The sequence below is a fragment of the Hemicordylus capensis genome, chromosome 1 (assembly GCF_027244095.1).
Source record: "Hemicordylus capensis ecotype Gifberg chromosome 1, rHemCap1.1.pri, whole genome shotgun sequence".
Lineage (NCBI taxonomy): Eukaryota > Metazoa > Chordata > Lepidosauria > Squamata > Cordylidae > Hemicordylus > Hemicordylus capensis.
Window position 1 is genome coordinate 75040603 of NC_069657.1, and position 12826 is coordinate 75053428.

The following is a 12826-nucleotide window of genomic DNA, read 5'->3' on the forward strand; positions in this document are numbered from 1 at the left end:
CTAAAAAGAAACATAAGGCAAATACAGCAACAGCCACTGGAGGGACGCTGTGCTGGGGTTGGATAGGGCTAGTTGCTCTCCTCCTGCTAAATATAAGATAATCACCACTTGAAAAGGTGGCTCTTTGCTTAGTTAGCTGGGAAATGGCAGTTAGCTAGTGGAAATGGCAAATGGAGAGGCTCCTTGCAAAGTATTTTGCGTCCTCAAATGTAAAGTATGTGGTTCTCTTAATCACAAACAGAAATTTAAATTTGCATTTAAATACTTGAAGCTGTGGATCCAGGGCTTAAAATCCTAAATGTAAAATAATATCTAGATATTATCTCTTCCCTGTTTTATCGTTACCTCATTGGCTTTTGTAGATTCTGACCCAGATGCAGTGGCTACTGTTGGCAAATAAGACTTCTCTCTCAGACGTTTTATTCTTTCAAACATCTGGGAACGAAGATTTAATGGTTAATAAATGACTGTACATATTGTATACATTTCCAGCTTGTTTCATTTAGCCTATCAAAAGCCATCATATTACAATGTTTCAGAAACTACTGCTCATTTTATTTAATCTAGAAATGAGACACACATTTAAAATCTCTTAAACTGGACATTCCCAACCTGTGGTACTCCAGATGTTGCTGAACTACATCCTCAACTACAATTTCTTGTGGCTGGGGATGATGAGAGTTGTAGTTTAGCAACATATGGAGTACCACAGGTTGAGAACCCCATACTAAACCAATGGTTCTCAAAACTTGGAAGACCCCACCAGTTAACTGCCCCATTTTTTCAGGATGACTTAGTTCATAAGAAAGCAGTATTACAATCAGCACACATGGCAACTAGCACTGATGGAATGACCCCCTATCTGAAAAAGCACTCCTCTAAGCCTCTTTTATGGAGCTGCAGGAATATTAGTAGAGTAAGTGTGATTATGGGCTAACACAAATAGTATGCAAACCTTTGTTAAGGACTAATCAATCCCTACTGCCTTGGGATTGTTTTAATGAAAGGCGGTATACAGATTTAATAAATCAATCAATAATCATTTTTTAAAAACTCTGATGGATTAAGCCAAAGCACCACCTGACAGGTTTGGGAGAAAATGGTGCTGTTCAGTTGAGCTCTGTTGCTACTCCTCCCCCCATTTTCACCCAAATCATGTTTTGAGCTAAGCAAAATTTGGAAACTTACACATTGCATTCCTAAAGATGGAGTCATCTTTGTTACCCTAGTGAACTTACAAAAAGAGCAAAAGATAATAAGAACAACGGGTTGATCAGCCCCACCAAAGATGGTTGCGGCAGCAGATGAGACTGAGGAGGGAGACTCCTTTGCTATATTCTATTAAAGAGAAGTTATTAAAACAGCGGGAGAAATTAAAGAGGAGCAAACAGTCATGGCAGAAGAACTGAAGGACTTCAAAAAGGTACCCCATAAGGTTTATGAGTGCTTAGAGGTAGTTGAAACTTGAGTGGCAGCTACTGAAGCATGTTGTTGTCAGTCTCTTCACTAAAAAGACCTTTGCCATAAAAAGACAGTTCTTCAATCTTTTCCTTCATGTCATTCTGCATGTTCGTTGAGTGAAGCCAAGCATGTTGCCTGATAGAGACAGCAGTTGACATAGCTCTGGACTCAGTTTCTGACAAATGTTTGGCAGTGCTCAGTGTTGATGTGTAATGCTAGTTCATTTAATAAAACGTTCTCTGCAAACTGTTTTCTGAATTCTCCATGTCATGAATTCTCCATGTCAGATTCTTCTCAGCCTGGAATAATTGCTCCCATAAGGAGTGATATTTTGTCATGCAGGCAATACAGTTGGCAATCTATTTAGATCAGGCCTGCACAACATACGGCCCGCGAGGCCTTTTTTCTTGGCCCCTGCCCTGCAAAAGCCCTCCCATTGCAAAAGGGTGGTGGGAGAACTCCCCTGCTGTGCCCTTCCCCTTTGCCGGTCTGGCATGCGCGAAAGGCTTCTTAGAAGCCATTTGCAGCCAGACCAGCAAAGCGGATGGCAGGGAGTTCTCCGCCGCCCATTTTCTAAAAGGAAACTCCTTTGCAGCCAGACCGGAAGCTGAGGTTGGTGGAGCGGACGCGCACAGGGCCACAGGAAGACAGCCCCGAGTGTCTTCCTTTCCAGGATCCTTGCGATTGTCCGCAGCTCCTGTTGCCCAATGAGCATGCCGGGGAGCTGATCGTCTGTGGGCAGCTCCTCCAGGGTGTGTGTGAGAAGTGAGCCTTGGCAGACATTACCAAAGTCCTGTACCGCCCAGAGGATCCTGGCGACAACCAGTTTGTGGCAGCCAACGAGCCCCGGGTTTCAACTGTGGGCTTGGTGGGGCAGCATGGTGGCCGAGACCTCCTCTTTGTGGGTCGCGGGCTGACTGCAAAGCTTTCTGGAGGGATCCCGCCATTCACCATTTGGCAGCTGGATGGATCGCAGGCTTTCTCCAATGAAGGGATGGGCAAGCTGGTGGTGGGTGACTTCTCGGACTACAACAATAGCTACACAGCTGCCTTTGCTTCTGGGGGCTATGTCTACTTCCTGTTCTTGCGGCGTGGAGCCAAGGCACAGATGGAGTACCGTGCCTACCTCTCCCGGAGCTGCATGGATGACACATGGATGAGTACGGCGTGACTTCTCGGTGCAACTTGTTGCCCAAGGTGAGAGGGGATGAAACTGGCTGCTTTTGTTTGATGGGGAGAGGATCTCTTTGTGAACGCCTGCCCCACCCTGCATTCCATCCTTTCTACTTCCATGTTAATTTTTTTTTCCCCAGGAGTCCCAAGAGGCTTATCCTTGTGGGGATGAACACACGCCTAGTCCCATTGCCAGCTGGAAGCAAGTGTTGGCTGAGGACCCTTGCCTGTGCATCTCTCTCAAGCCAAGCCTCCTGCCCCATCCTTTCCATCTTTCTTTCCACTTCTCCCTTCTTTTCCAAAATTATGAGAAGAGCTTCTCATATTTTTCCCCCCTTAAAAGTGTTCCGTGTTATGTGTGATGATTTGGCAGAGGTGGATAGGAAAAACAATGCATTTTATTATGTATTTTGTACAGATTGTATAATATTTATATTATTAAAATGAATTTTAATTCAACTTACTTCATATTAATTTAAATTAATCTTGGCCTGCTAGAATGTCAAAAGTTAAATTTTGATTAAATTCATTTTAAATTAATTTCACTTTAATTTGATTTAATTTGATTGATTGATTGATTGATATTAAGTGTTACTCTAATAATCAGCACCCTAAGAATTGACCTCGGCCCCCATGAACCAAGTCACGGGTGGTTTCGGCCCACCAGGTCATTTGAGTTGTGCAGGCCTGATTTAGATAGACAAGTTGTACAATATACTTTGCGGCCCATTACAATCTTCTATCCTTTATCAGCTGGAGTTGTGTGATAGCGACCAGACATAGAAGAGGTAGCACAGTCAATTACCAATGAATTTGGAGTTGGATGCTTCACTAGAAATGAGCAATCCTACTCCTGATAAAGCCCTTCTAGGCACTTTAAAGTGAGTCTAGAAATCTGATGCACCTCCCAAGCAGATTGTACTGCCTTAGATATAACAGGCAACATTGAGAGTGCCAGTGGTTGAGCAGAGTGAGAGAAAGCCATAAAGTCACATATAGGTTCCTTCACTTCAGTTGTCTGATGCTTGATTTCAAGGCCCAAGGCCTCAGCCATTTCAGAAATTTGTAGGCGATACGCCTTCAATTCTTCATTTGGGGAGAGCGAAGGTGTAGGCTGAACTTTCTCCTCTGGTGAGGGATCTGATGGATGTTCCATACACGCTGAATCTGCTTCGGAGTTGGATGAAGAGTTATAGTCACCCTCTGAAGAAAATCTGCTCTCCACTTGCACATCATGGCTAGCGACAGGTGATAATGGGTCAGCTGTGTCATCCTGTGGCTGATGTAACTCATAGTGGTAGGAGGCAGAGAGGTTTAAGTCTGAGGCAGACTAGAAGTGATACTAGCCAATGGAGCCAAGGGCTCTAAAGAGAGAGGAACTCTGTTGAACAGCACAAGTTCCTGGATCCCCTGAATGAAACTGCACATGTCTACATTTTTCCATTTAGAAATCTGTTGTGATTTAGAAATCTCCACAAACAATACTTCTCATAATCATAAAGGAATCCTGGGGAAATAGTTCCCTACAGCCATCCCAGCAGCTAGGAAGCCTTGGTGCAGCCTGGTAGTCATAAACTCACTGAGGATTCCCCATTGGTTGGTACACATTTACACTGAGATTTAGGTTGAAAACAGGACTTGCCAGCATCACCACCTTGCAGGACAACTGCAGAATGAGTGACAGGACCAGAAGGCATAAACTGTGCTGGAGGCATGGATGCTGTCTTCAGATGGACATTTCCCCTTCATCCAAATCAGGGTCAACATCCAAACCTTGACTCAGAAAGCCCTTAAAGATATACACTAAAAGAGGACTCTGTAGAGTACAAGAGAGAAAACAGTGTCTCGGTGGACACAGGGCACAGTCAATCCTCCCTCTGTCTATGTCTACCTCAACGTTGATGACTGTTCAGCAGCTAGGGATGGGGTGCTGCCTGTCGACCTCGAGGCTGAGCGAATGCTTTTCTCCTTGTGTTTCTTTGGCAACTGAGAAGGAGATCAGTCTTTGTCCAATGCCTTGCATTTTTTCTTGGGCTGATGAGTAGAGGAAGAGCTCTTTGCTATATCTGTCATGCACTTTAAAACCGTGTCCCTCAACCTGATGTTGAGGATTTAAACTGTGCAGCCACTGCAGAACTTAACATTGATCTCAATGTTGTCAACGATGTTGATAGAGATGGGAGATTGAGGCGTCAGTGGTCAAAGCACTTGCTCATACAATGATGTCCAAAAACGCAGGACTCTATTCTTCAGAGTTTGGCGAGAGAATGAAGTACAGATTTTACAAGTGGAGGCACTGGTCTGGTGAGGAGAGCTGGTCTTGTGGTAACAAGCATGACTTGTCCCCTTAGCTAAGCAGGGTGTACCCTGGTTGAATTTGAATGGGAGACCACATGTGAGCGCTATAAGATATTCCCCTCAGGGGATGGAGCCACTCTGAGAAGAGCAGAAGGTTCCAAGTTCCCTCCCTGGCTTCTCCAAGATAGGGCTGAGAGAGATTCCTGACTGCAATCTTGGAGAAGCCACTGCCAGTCTGTAGACCAGGGATTCTCAACGTTGGGTCCCCAAATGTTATTGGACCAACTCCCATAATCCCCAGCCCCAGTGACCTTTGGTTGGGGATTATGGGAATTGAAGTGCAATAACAACACCCAACGTTGAGAATCCCTGGTGTAGACAATACTGAGCTAGACAGACCAATGGTCTGACTGATAGGCAGCTTCCTATGTTCCTCGCTCAGACATAAAGAAGTAGCTATTGTGGTGGTCAGTGGATGGTAACTTGCCGTCACAGTCAACATATTTTTTGGAAGTTTTCTTACCATCCATTTGGATAGCTAAGTCCACAAATAAGGCAAACACAGATAGAAGCTAATGTCCAATAAGTGGAAGAAGTAACGATAAAATGGTCCAGTGTCACAGAGCCAGAAAACAACAGTCCAATCTCTTTACTTACAGAATCTCTTTATTCAGCTTGATTCCAGAGTTGGCCACTGGAGTCTCTTATGGCTGTAATAATTTTCCTTTGCTTAACTGATTTCAGTTTTTAAGATAACAAATCTTGATCATTAAACTGAGGAGAAGAAACTGAATGAAGCTAACACTAAGGCTGTCACAAAGGAACTGAGGGAATGGTGCTCAAACCGCCAAAATGAATGATGAGGCGCGGAGCACAGGTGCCACAAGAAGCTTGTAGAATCCACCCGTGAGGTCCTGCGCAGGTGCAGAACCTAGGCTTATGGATGGCAACAGATCACAATCCAGTTTTATCATCTTAAAAACTGAAACCAGTTAAGCAAAGGAAAATTATTAGAGACATAAGCGATTCCAGTGGCCAACTCTGGAATCAAGCTGCTAAAATCAATTATTTAGACTTCTGTGCCAATATATATAAAAGAGATAACTTAGATTAAAAAATCATGGAAACTGAAACTTTCAATTCTTCACTCTCCCTATCAATCTTTAGTACTGAAAAGAAGAGCATACTTGGGGGGATCCATTTCACACAAAGAAATTGATTTGTCCATCAAGAATACAAAAAATGAAAAGGCTCCAGGTCCAGATGGGAATCTGATTGAATGATACAAGAAGTTTAATAATGTACTGGCACTGGTGGTATTGGAATTAATTCACTCCTGAATTAAAGTGATGGCTGGCTGCTCTGTAAATCAATTAGATAACAGTCTCAGTCATACTGAAGCCTGACAGAGATCCACAGTTATGTGTCCAATATAGCTCATTCATGTAGACTCCAAAATTATGTCTCCAAATACTTGCTAGGTGCTTATCAACTTGCAGTTTGGATCTCATTCATCCTACTCAAACAGTATTTATTTCAAGTCATAGAGGTTCTGATCCAATGCTTTATTATTAGATGTATTTGTGGCCTCTGGGACGTGGCGGTACTTCTCCATGTGCACTTTATTCCCTGGACATGAAGAAGGACTTTGGTAGAATCAATTGGGAGTTTCTTTTTGCTGTACTGGAGGAGTTTGGCTGATTTTTTTTTTTTTTTTTACTTCATGCATCCATGCCCTTTACAGATGCCCAACCTTGCGAGTCCTAGTCTGAGAGCAGTTGTCTAAAGCATTTAACCTTTATAGTGATACCAGACTTAGCTGCCCCTGCTCTCTATCTCCTTTACTTTTTGATTTAGCCCAGGGGCCATAGCAGCAGCCAGGCAGTCCCATTCTCTCAATGCAATTCTTATGGGAGATGAAGAGCTCAAAGATTTGCTATATACAGATGATGTTATTTTATCTTCTGACCCAGTATGCTCTATATCTGATGGTGGCTTTGACTTGATTCTTCCCCACCCTCAATCTTGTTTTTGTTTAGTCCCCACCCACCTCCGCCTTCCCTCTGTTGCTTTTTCTTCTCAGAACTACTGGAATGAAAATGCTATAAAGGGGTGAGTGGGTGTTCTGAGTTTAATATAGAGAATACGTTAAATGAAACTCAAAGTTAATATATGTATTGTTTACATATGAAGTTTATTTCACACACAAAAAATGTTTTTAAAAAGGAGACCACCTAGTCTAGCAACCTGTTTACAGCAATAGCCAGCCAGAGGCCTCCAGAAAGCCCACACACCAGGAATGAAGTCAACAGTCCTTCCACTTCGTTTGCTCCCCAGAAAATGGTATTCAGTGCTTCTGAAAATGCAAGTAGATCTATGCTCCATGAGCTTGTCTAACCCCTTTTAAACCATCTGTGACCTCCACTAACATCATGGGGCAGTGAGTGCCTAAGTAAATTATGTATACTCAATCAAGTACTTTCCTTTGTCATAAGTTCATTGTAACCTACTGCCAATCCATTTCAATAGGTGACTGAGTTAAGTTTTATGCAACAAGGGAGAGTTCTTTTTATTCACTTACTCCACACCATTCATAGTTCATAAATCTGTCATATAACATCTAACCTCATCAATGCATGTGCGAAGTTAGGAATTTTTACATTATGGTTTAAGATAAGGTAAGGTAAATTGTGCCATCAAGTCGATTTTGACTCCTGGCGCCCACAGAGCCCTGTGGTTTTCTTTGGTAGAACACAAGAGGGGTTTACCATTGCCTCCTCCCACACAGTGTGAGATGATGCCTTTCACTATCTTTCTATATCATTGCTGCCCAATATAGTACCAGTGGAGATTCGAACCAACAACCTTCTGCTTGTTAGTCAAGCATTTCCCCGCTGAACCACTTAGGGTGACTAAATTATGGTTTACCCTTTCATTATTTATGGCAAATGGCAAGTTTTTAGAAGCTCTACAAAGCTAAAGAGAATTGATTTAAAAAATGATTTACCTCTTAAACAGGAGAAGAGTAGAAATATTTATACAGATTATCTAGTGAAGAGATTACTCTATGCATAATCAATATCCTGTGGAACAACTTTAGCACATTCTTTGTAAAGTGCTCAGTTGGCTTTATACATTTGTCTCTTGTCTAGCTCACCTGTAGTACCCAGTTGATCATGTCTTTCTGTGATTCCAGCTGTTGAATTCCTTTTAGTTTTTCCAAAATCATTACTATGTTCATTGCATTCAAAGCAGAGCTTCCCATTCCTTTGGCAAACAGAGACAGATTTTTTTTAATGTACACATAAATGCTCATAAGTTAAATGCTCAACATTTTCTCCCTTCAACTAATCGCTGCTATGACTTCAAGTATTAGGTTTGAGCACATTTCAGAATTATAAGCTTTCTTTATGTAACAGCTGACTCATCACTACAATGGAAATTTCTCCTTAAGGACCTTCATTTATTGTGTGAAAAAGAAAAGCAGATAATCACAAACATTGCAATGTCAAACACGTCAGCTTCAGTGTTTTTCCAACTCTTTCTGTGGATCACAATTTTATATTGTTCTAGCTTCCACTCTAATTACACACAACCAGGCAACAATTTCTTAATCCACAAATAAGGCAGAAGGGAAGATGAAGGGAAGCGAGGTGGAAGAGAGGAAAGTAAAATGTGGGCCAAGGACATGCAGCTGTATTATCTTCATTCCATTACAGATCCTCTAATAACTAATGTATTAACCATCTCTCTTAAATGATTTTTCTATACACCAGGCATTGTTGTTCTATCCTGTTGTTTTGCCATGTGCACTGACCACGGTCTCTCTCTACTAATATATTTCGTGTCTGCCAAGCGTTCTTTGAATGTGATGACAACGTAATCCAAATGACTGTCTATAACCCATTCCATAGCTATAACTGTATGCAATTTGCTTACATTCTAGTTTTTAAAAAGGTATTCTGGCCAACAATAAGCATAAGTAAGCATCTAACAATAAACATAAGGCCAACAACTACAGTATAAAGTAGGGGTCCTAAATGGAAGCAGCCTACAGATTAAGGCTGAAACTATCTTAACACAGGGAAGATATCTGAAAAAAGATCAAGACTTGACCAACGTGAATAATTTCCTCAACATTTTAAAACTTCAAAACATTTATGTAGTAAGCGTTTCTCCCTATAAAAGTTTTATAGCTTTTTCACAGTTTTTACAGCACAACAGTTTTACTGTAAATGTTTACTTTCCATTTAGGACCTATTTTATAACTTGATTATCTGATATGACACTAAATCCAATTCCTGAATCAATGTTAACTTTTTACTCCAGTAATGGGCTCATGAAGACTCTGCTTTTATTTTAAAAAAAAAGGGGGCACCTACTTGATGCTTTGTGATAGAAATCAAAGGTCACTTCTTCCTCTGGAATCTTCTCTAACTGCTGCTTCTCTTCCAATAAACCCAAAGCAAGGAGGTGAAGCACCTATACGAAGGTAAAACAAAGATCAAATATTATCTCAGGAGTGCTTCTTCCTATATTGGTCATGAGCTGTATTTAGGAGAAAAAAATGATTGCCATCACTTAGATACGTAGCACCTAACAAGTAGGAATTAATTTCAATGTGACTGTATAACAAAGCAGCAAGCAAACTACTGGGCATTGAAGTGTTCCTGTTTTGCTGCTGGGCTGTCTTACACAGAATCATGTAAATGTAGGAGGTTTGAGCAAATTTACCCCCAAAATTCCTGTAACTGAAACTGAGATACATCTGATGAGAATGACTTGAAAAGGCTGGTTAAAATAGGTTTTCCTGGACCAGTCAACAGACTGGATGCACCTGACACTATAGAATTGCCAGGTGTAGCCTGATCAGTCCCTTGCATAGGAGACCACTGGGAACCCCATATAAGAGGAGGAAGAGAGCCTATACACGTGTCTCTTCCCCCCGCACACACACACCCCTTTGGACTCAATTACCTATCAGCTAACCATTACAGATCAATAAGATGACACTGACATCTTATCCTAAATAATTGTTTCCCCTTGTGTTTCTTTCTTCTTTTTAGTTAAAAAATAAAATACACTAACAGTAAAATTTGACCTATAAGTTTGTTCTATTCCTTGTACATACTAGCTTTGTACATGCTGTTTCTCTCCAATTTTGTCAATAAGCCAAATATAGTATCTTTTCATAAAGATGCATACAGTTATTTTAAAAATCAATTACTGAAATTCGTTTCTTCTCCTCTAATCTGATGGAATTTAAATGAGGTGCACACACGTTACTGCAAGGAAACCATAAACTTTACAGTATAACAGCTACCCAGATTTATTACTCTGACATAATTGAGAAAACTCACATCTACAGTACTTAAGACCTTCATGTTCAACACTTTGCCTACTGATATAACAGGAAAATCCCCAAAGAACTGAATGCAAAGAACTCCAAGTATACATACATCACATAGTCAAAACAGAAATCCAGAAAACGACATGGATGGCAAACCTACCATCTGGACCATCGCTTCAGTCCACAAATGGCTTTCCAGCTCTAGTGCTCTTTGCAAGACAGTTCTAAGGATATGCATCATGATATCACAGTTCAGAATTTTCACCACATTTCTGAAAGCAGCACTGAATTCAGGAGGGGGTGGCGGTGGCAGTGCTAAAAACAAAAATGGACAAACATCTAAGAAACAGCCCAAAAGAAGTCAGAAGTATAGACATTCACCCATTCAGGTGTGAGCCTTCAAATTATATATTCAGAGACAGTTTTGAACTATTCCAATGTTCCATCAGTATAATGGACACCATTCATCACACTTATGTGAAAAATAGGTGATGTGGATACACTTCCTCTTGGAAAGTGACCCAATAATCAGACATTGACATATGAAGTCACACATACCAAGTCATATCATTGGGTCATCTAGTTCAGTACTCACTACTCTGACTGGCAGCAGTTTTCCAAGGTCTCGCACGGAATTTTCTCTGTACTCTACTGTTCAGAGACCTTTTTAATTAAAGATTCCTGAACCTGAACTTGGGACCTTGTGCATGCAAAGCATGTGTTCTGCCACTGCACCATGGGCCCAGTGGTCCTATGCAACTCTGCTCAGTGGCAAGTAAGGATGTACCCAAACTGCAAGTCAACACACAATGTGGAACACATTCCCTGCATTCGCGGAGACCATGTGTGCCAGTGCATGTAAATAGATGGGAGGAGCACCGCTTCCGGATTCAGGAAGTGTCAGTGAGCAGCGAAGAGGCAGGTATATACCTGTGCGCCTCCATTTTAAAGGAGCCAGGGATGTGTTCCAAATCGTGTGTCAAATCGCAATTTGTGCACATCCCTAGTGGTAAGCATTATATCAGACTAAGCCAGCTTCAGTTTCTTGCTAAACATATTGCTATGGAAACTGCTCGAAAACCTTTTTTTCGTGAAAGGTAACAGCAGCACTACATTTTGTGATTTCGAAGGCTTTTGAGGAGATTTAGGGGTATTGAGCTGCTGGAGAAGCGAGCTTGACTGGTGTCTGATATGAATGTCTGTATATATGAGTTCAAGGCCTGATTAATTGTCTTCAAACATCCTATTGCTATGATTTGCTGACTGGTACTCCTGGAAACCCAAGCTGGAGCATCTCAAAAAGATGCTCTTTTCCCAAATAGGAGGATCCTTCCCTCTTCTATAAGAAACCTATGCCCATTGTGCACCACTACATCTAAGGTCTGCCGCCATCCCATTCCAGGAAGCTTACTCAGCACTGCACTTTAGATCCTCCAATATGATACAAACCTCAAATAGTTTCTATGAAAAACAGGATCTTTTCGAAAACTATAGTGGCTAAGCAATGACTAGGAGTTGAAGCTAAATGCTAAATCAGTAAAGCAAGGCAGATAAGTCAACATCCCTTCATCTAATTCATCCCTCATTCTAGCCTGTTACCTTCATCTCTGTTTTCCTGCACTCTTCTTTTCTTTTGCATGTGTTCTGCCTGTAAAGAGAGGCAGGAATCTTAGAATACCAACAAAATTAGAGAATTCTTGACTGAATGCACATTGAGCTTAGATGTAAAGACAGCTAGACATTTATTAAATATGCTTAACTAACAGGCAAGGCCCATCATGCCCTTGAAAAGTCATTTTTGGTTTTAAAAAGTCATTTACAGCTTTCCCCCAGCATGTTCTGGTGTAAAAAGTAGTGCATTCACCTGCTTTAAGCAGCAGGATTGTTTATGCAAAGTTTGATATCTGTAGGTAATTGCAAAGTGTGAGTTTATTTTGCATAAACAATTCCACAAATTCTTTAAACTATATATGGATTTTTTTTTTAATATGTAAGGAAATTTCTTATGAACTAACTGGGCTGGGCGCAGAGCATCTGCACCTCCGGCTGGCCCACCCACCACGCCTGCATGCCCACCTTTCTGACCAGCCAGATAGCCACTCCCCCTCCCACCGCCACCCACTTCTCTCCCCCCCCCCATGCATTCTGGCAGGACGGCCCACTTCCTCCCCCCCGACTCTTTCTGGCTTGCAGGACGGTCGGAAAGCCGGCCCGCCACCTCCTCCCGGCGGGCGGGCAGACCTGGCCAACCTGCCACAGCCTCTTCCAGGCGACCAGCGGCCGGGCCAGGGCGGCCCACCACCGCCAGCTGGCCTGCTGGGCCAGGCCAGCACACCGCCACATTCTTCCTCCTGGCGGGTGGCCGGGCCAGGCAGGCCCGTGGCCTCTGGCCAACCAGCAGCTGGGCCAGGCCGGCCCACCACCATTGTCTCCCATCCCTGTCACTACCCCCAGGCAGCTGCTCTCTCAAGAGCTGCCACGCATGGGATTAGTGACGGGTACGTTTAAGAGAATTGAATATATAGATGTGTTTGCAAAAGGAAA

At 42.3% G+C, this 12826-nt stretch overlaps 1 protein-coding gene across 4 annotated transcripts in view; it reads right to left on the reverse strand.

Moving 5' to 3' along the window:
- The window catches only part of UBR1 (ubiquitin protein ligase E3 component n-recognin 1), a 183595-nt gene that overhangs the window by 80244 nt on the left and 90525 nt on the right, over positions 1–12826 (reverse strand). For all 4 annotated transcript variants that reach the window (XM_053271283.1, XM_053271299.1, XM_053271291.1 and 1 more), the window contains 5 exons: positions 11882–11930; positions 10443–10597; positions 9315–9414; positions 8090–8199; positions 346–435 (listed from right to left, as the gene is read on the reverse strand). In XM_053271283.1, the coding sequence (XP_053127258.1) occupies positions 346–435; positions 8090–8199; positions 9315–9414; positions 10443–10597; positions 11882–11930 (504 nt within the window). The remainder of the gene's footprint in view (positions 1–345; positions 436–8089; positions 8200–9314; positions 9415–10442; positions 10598–11881; positions 11931–12826) is intronic.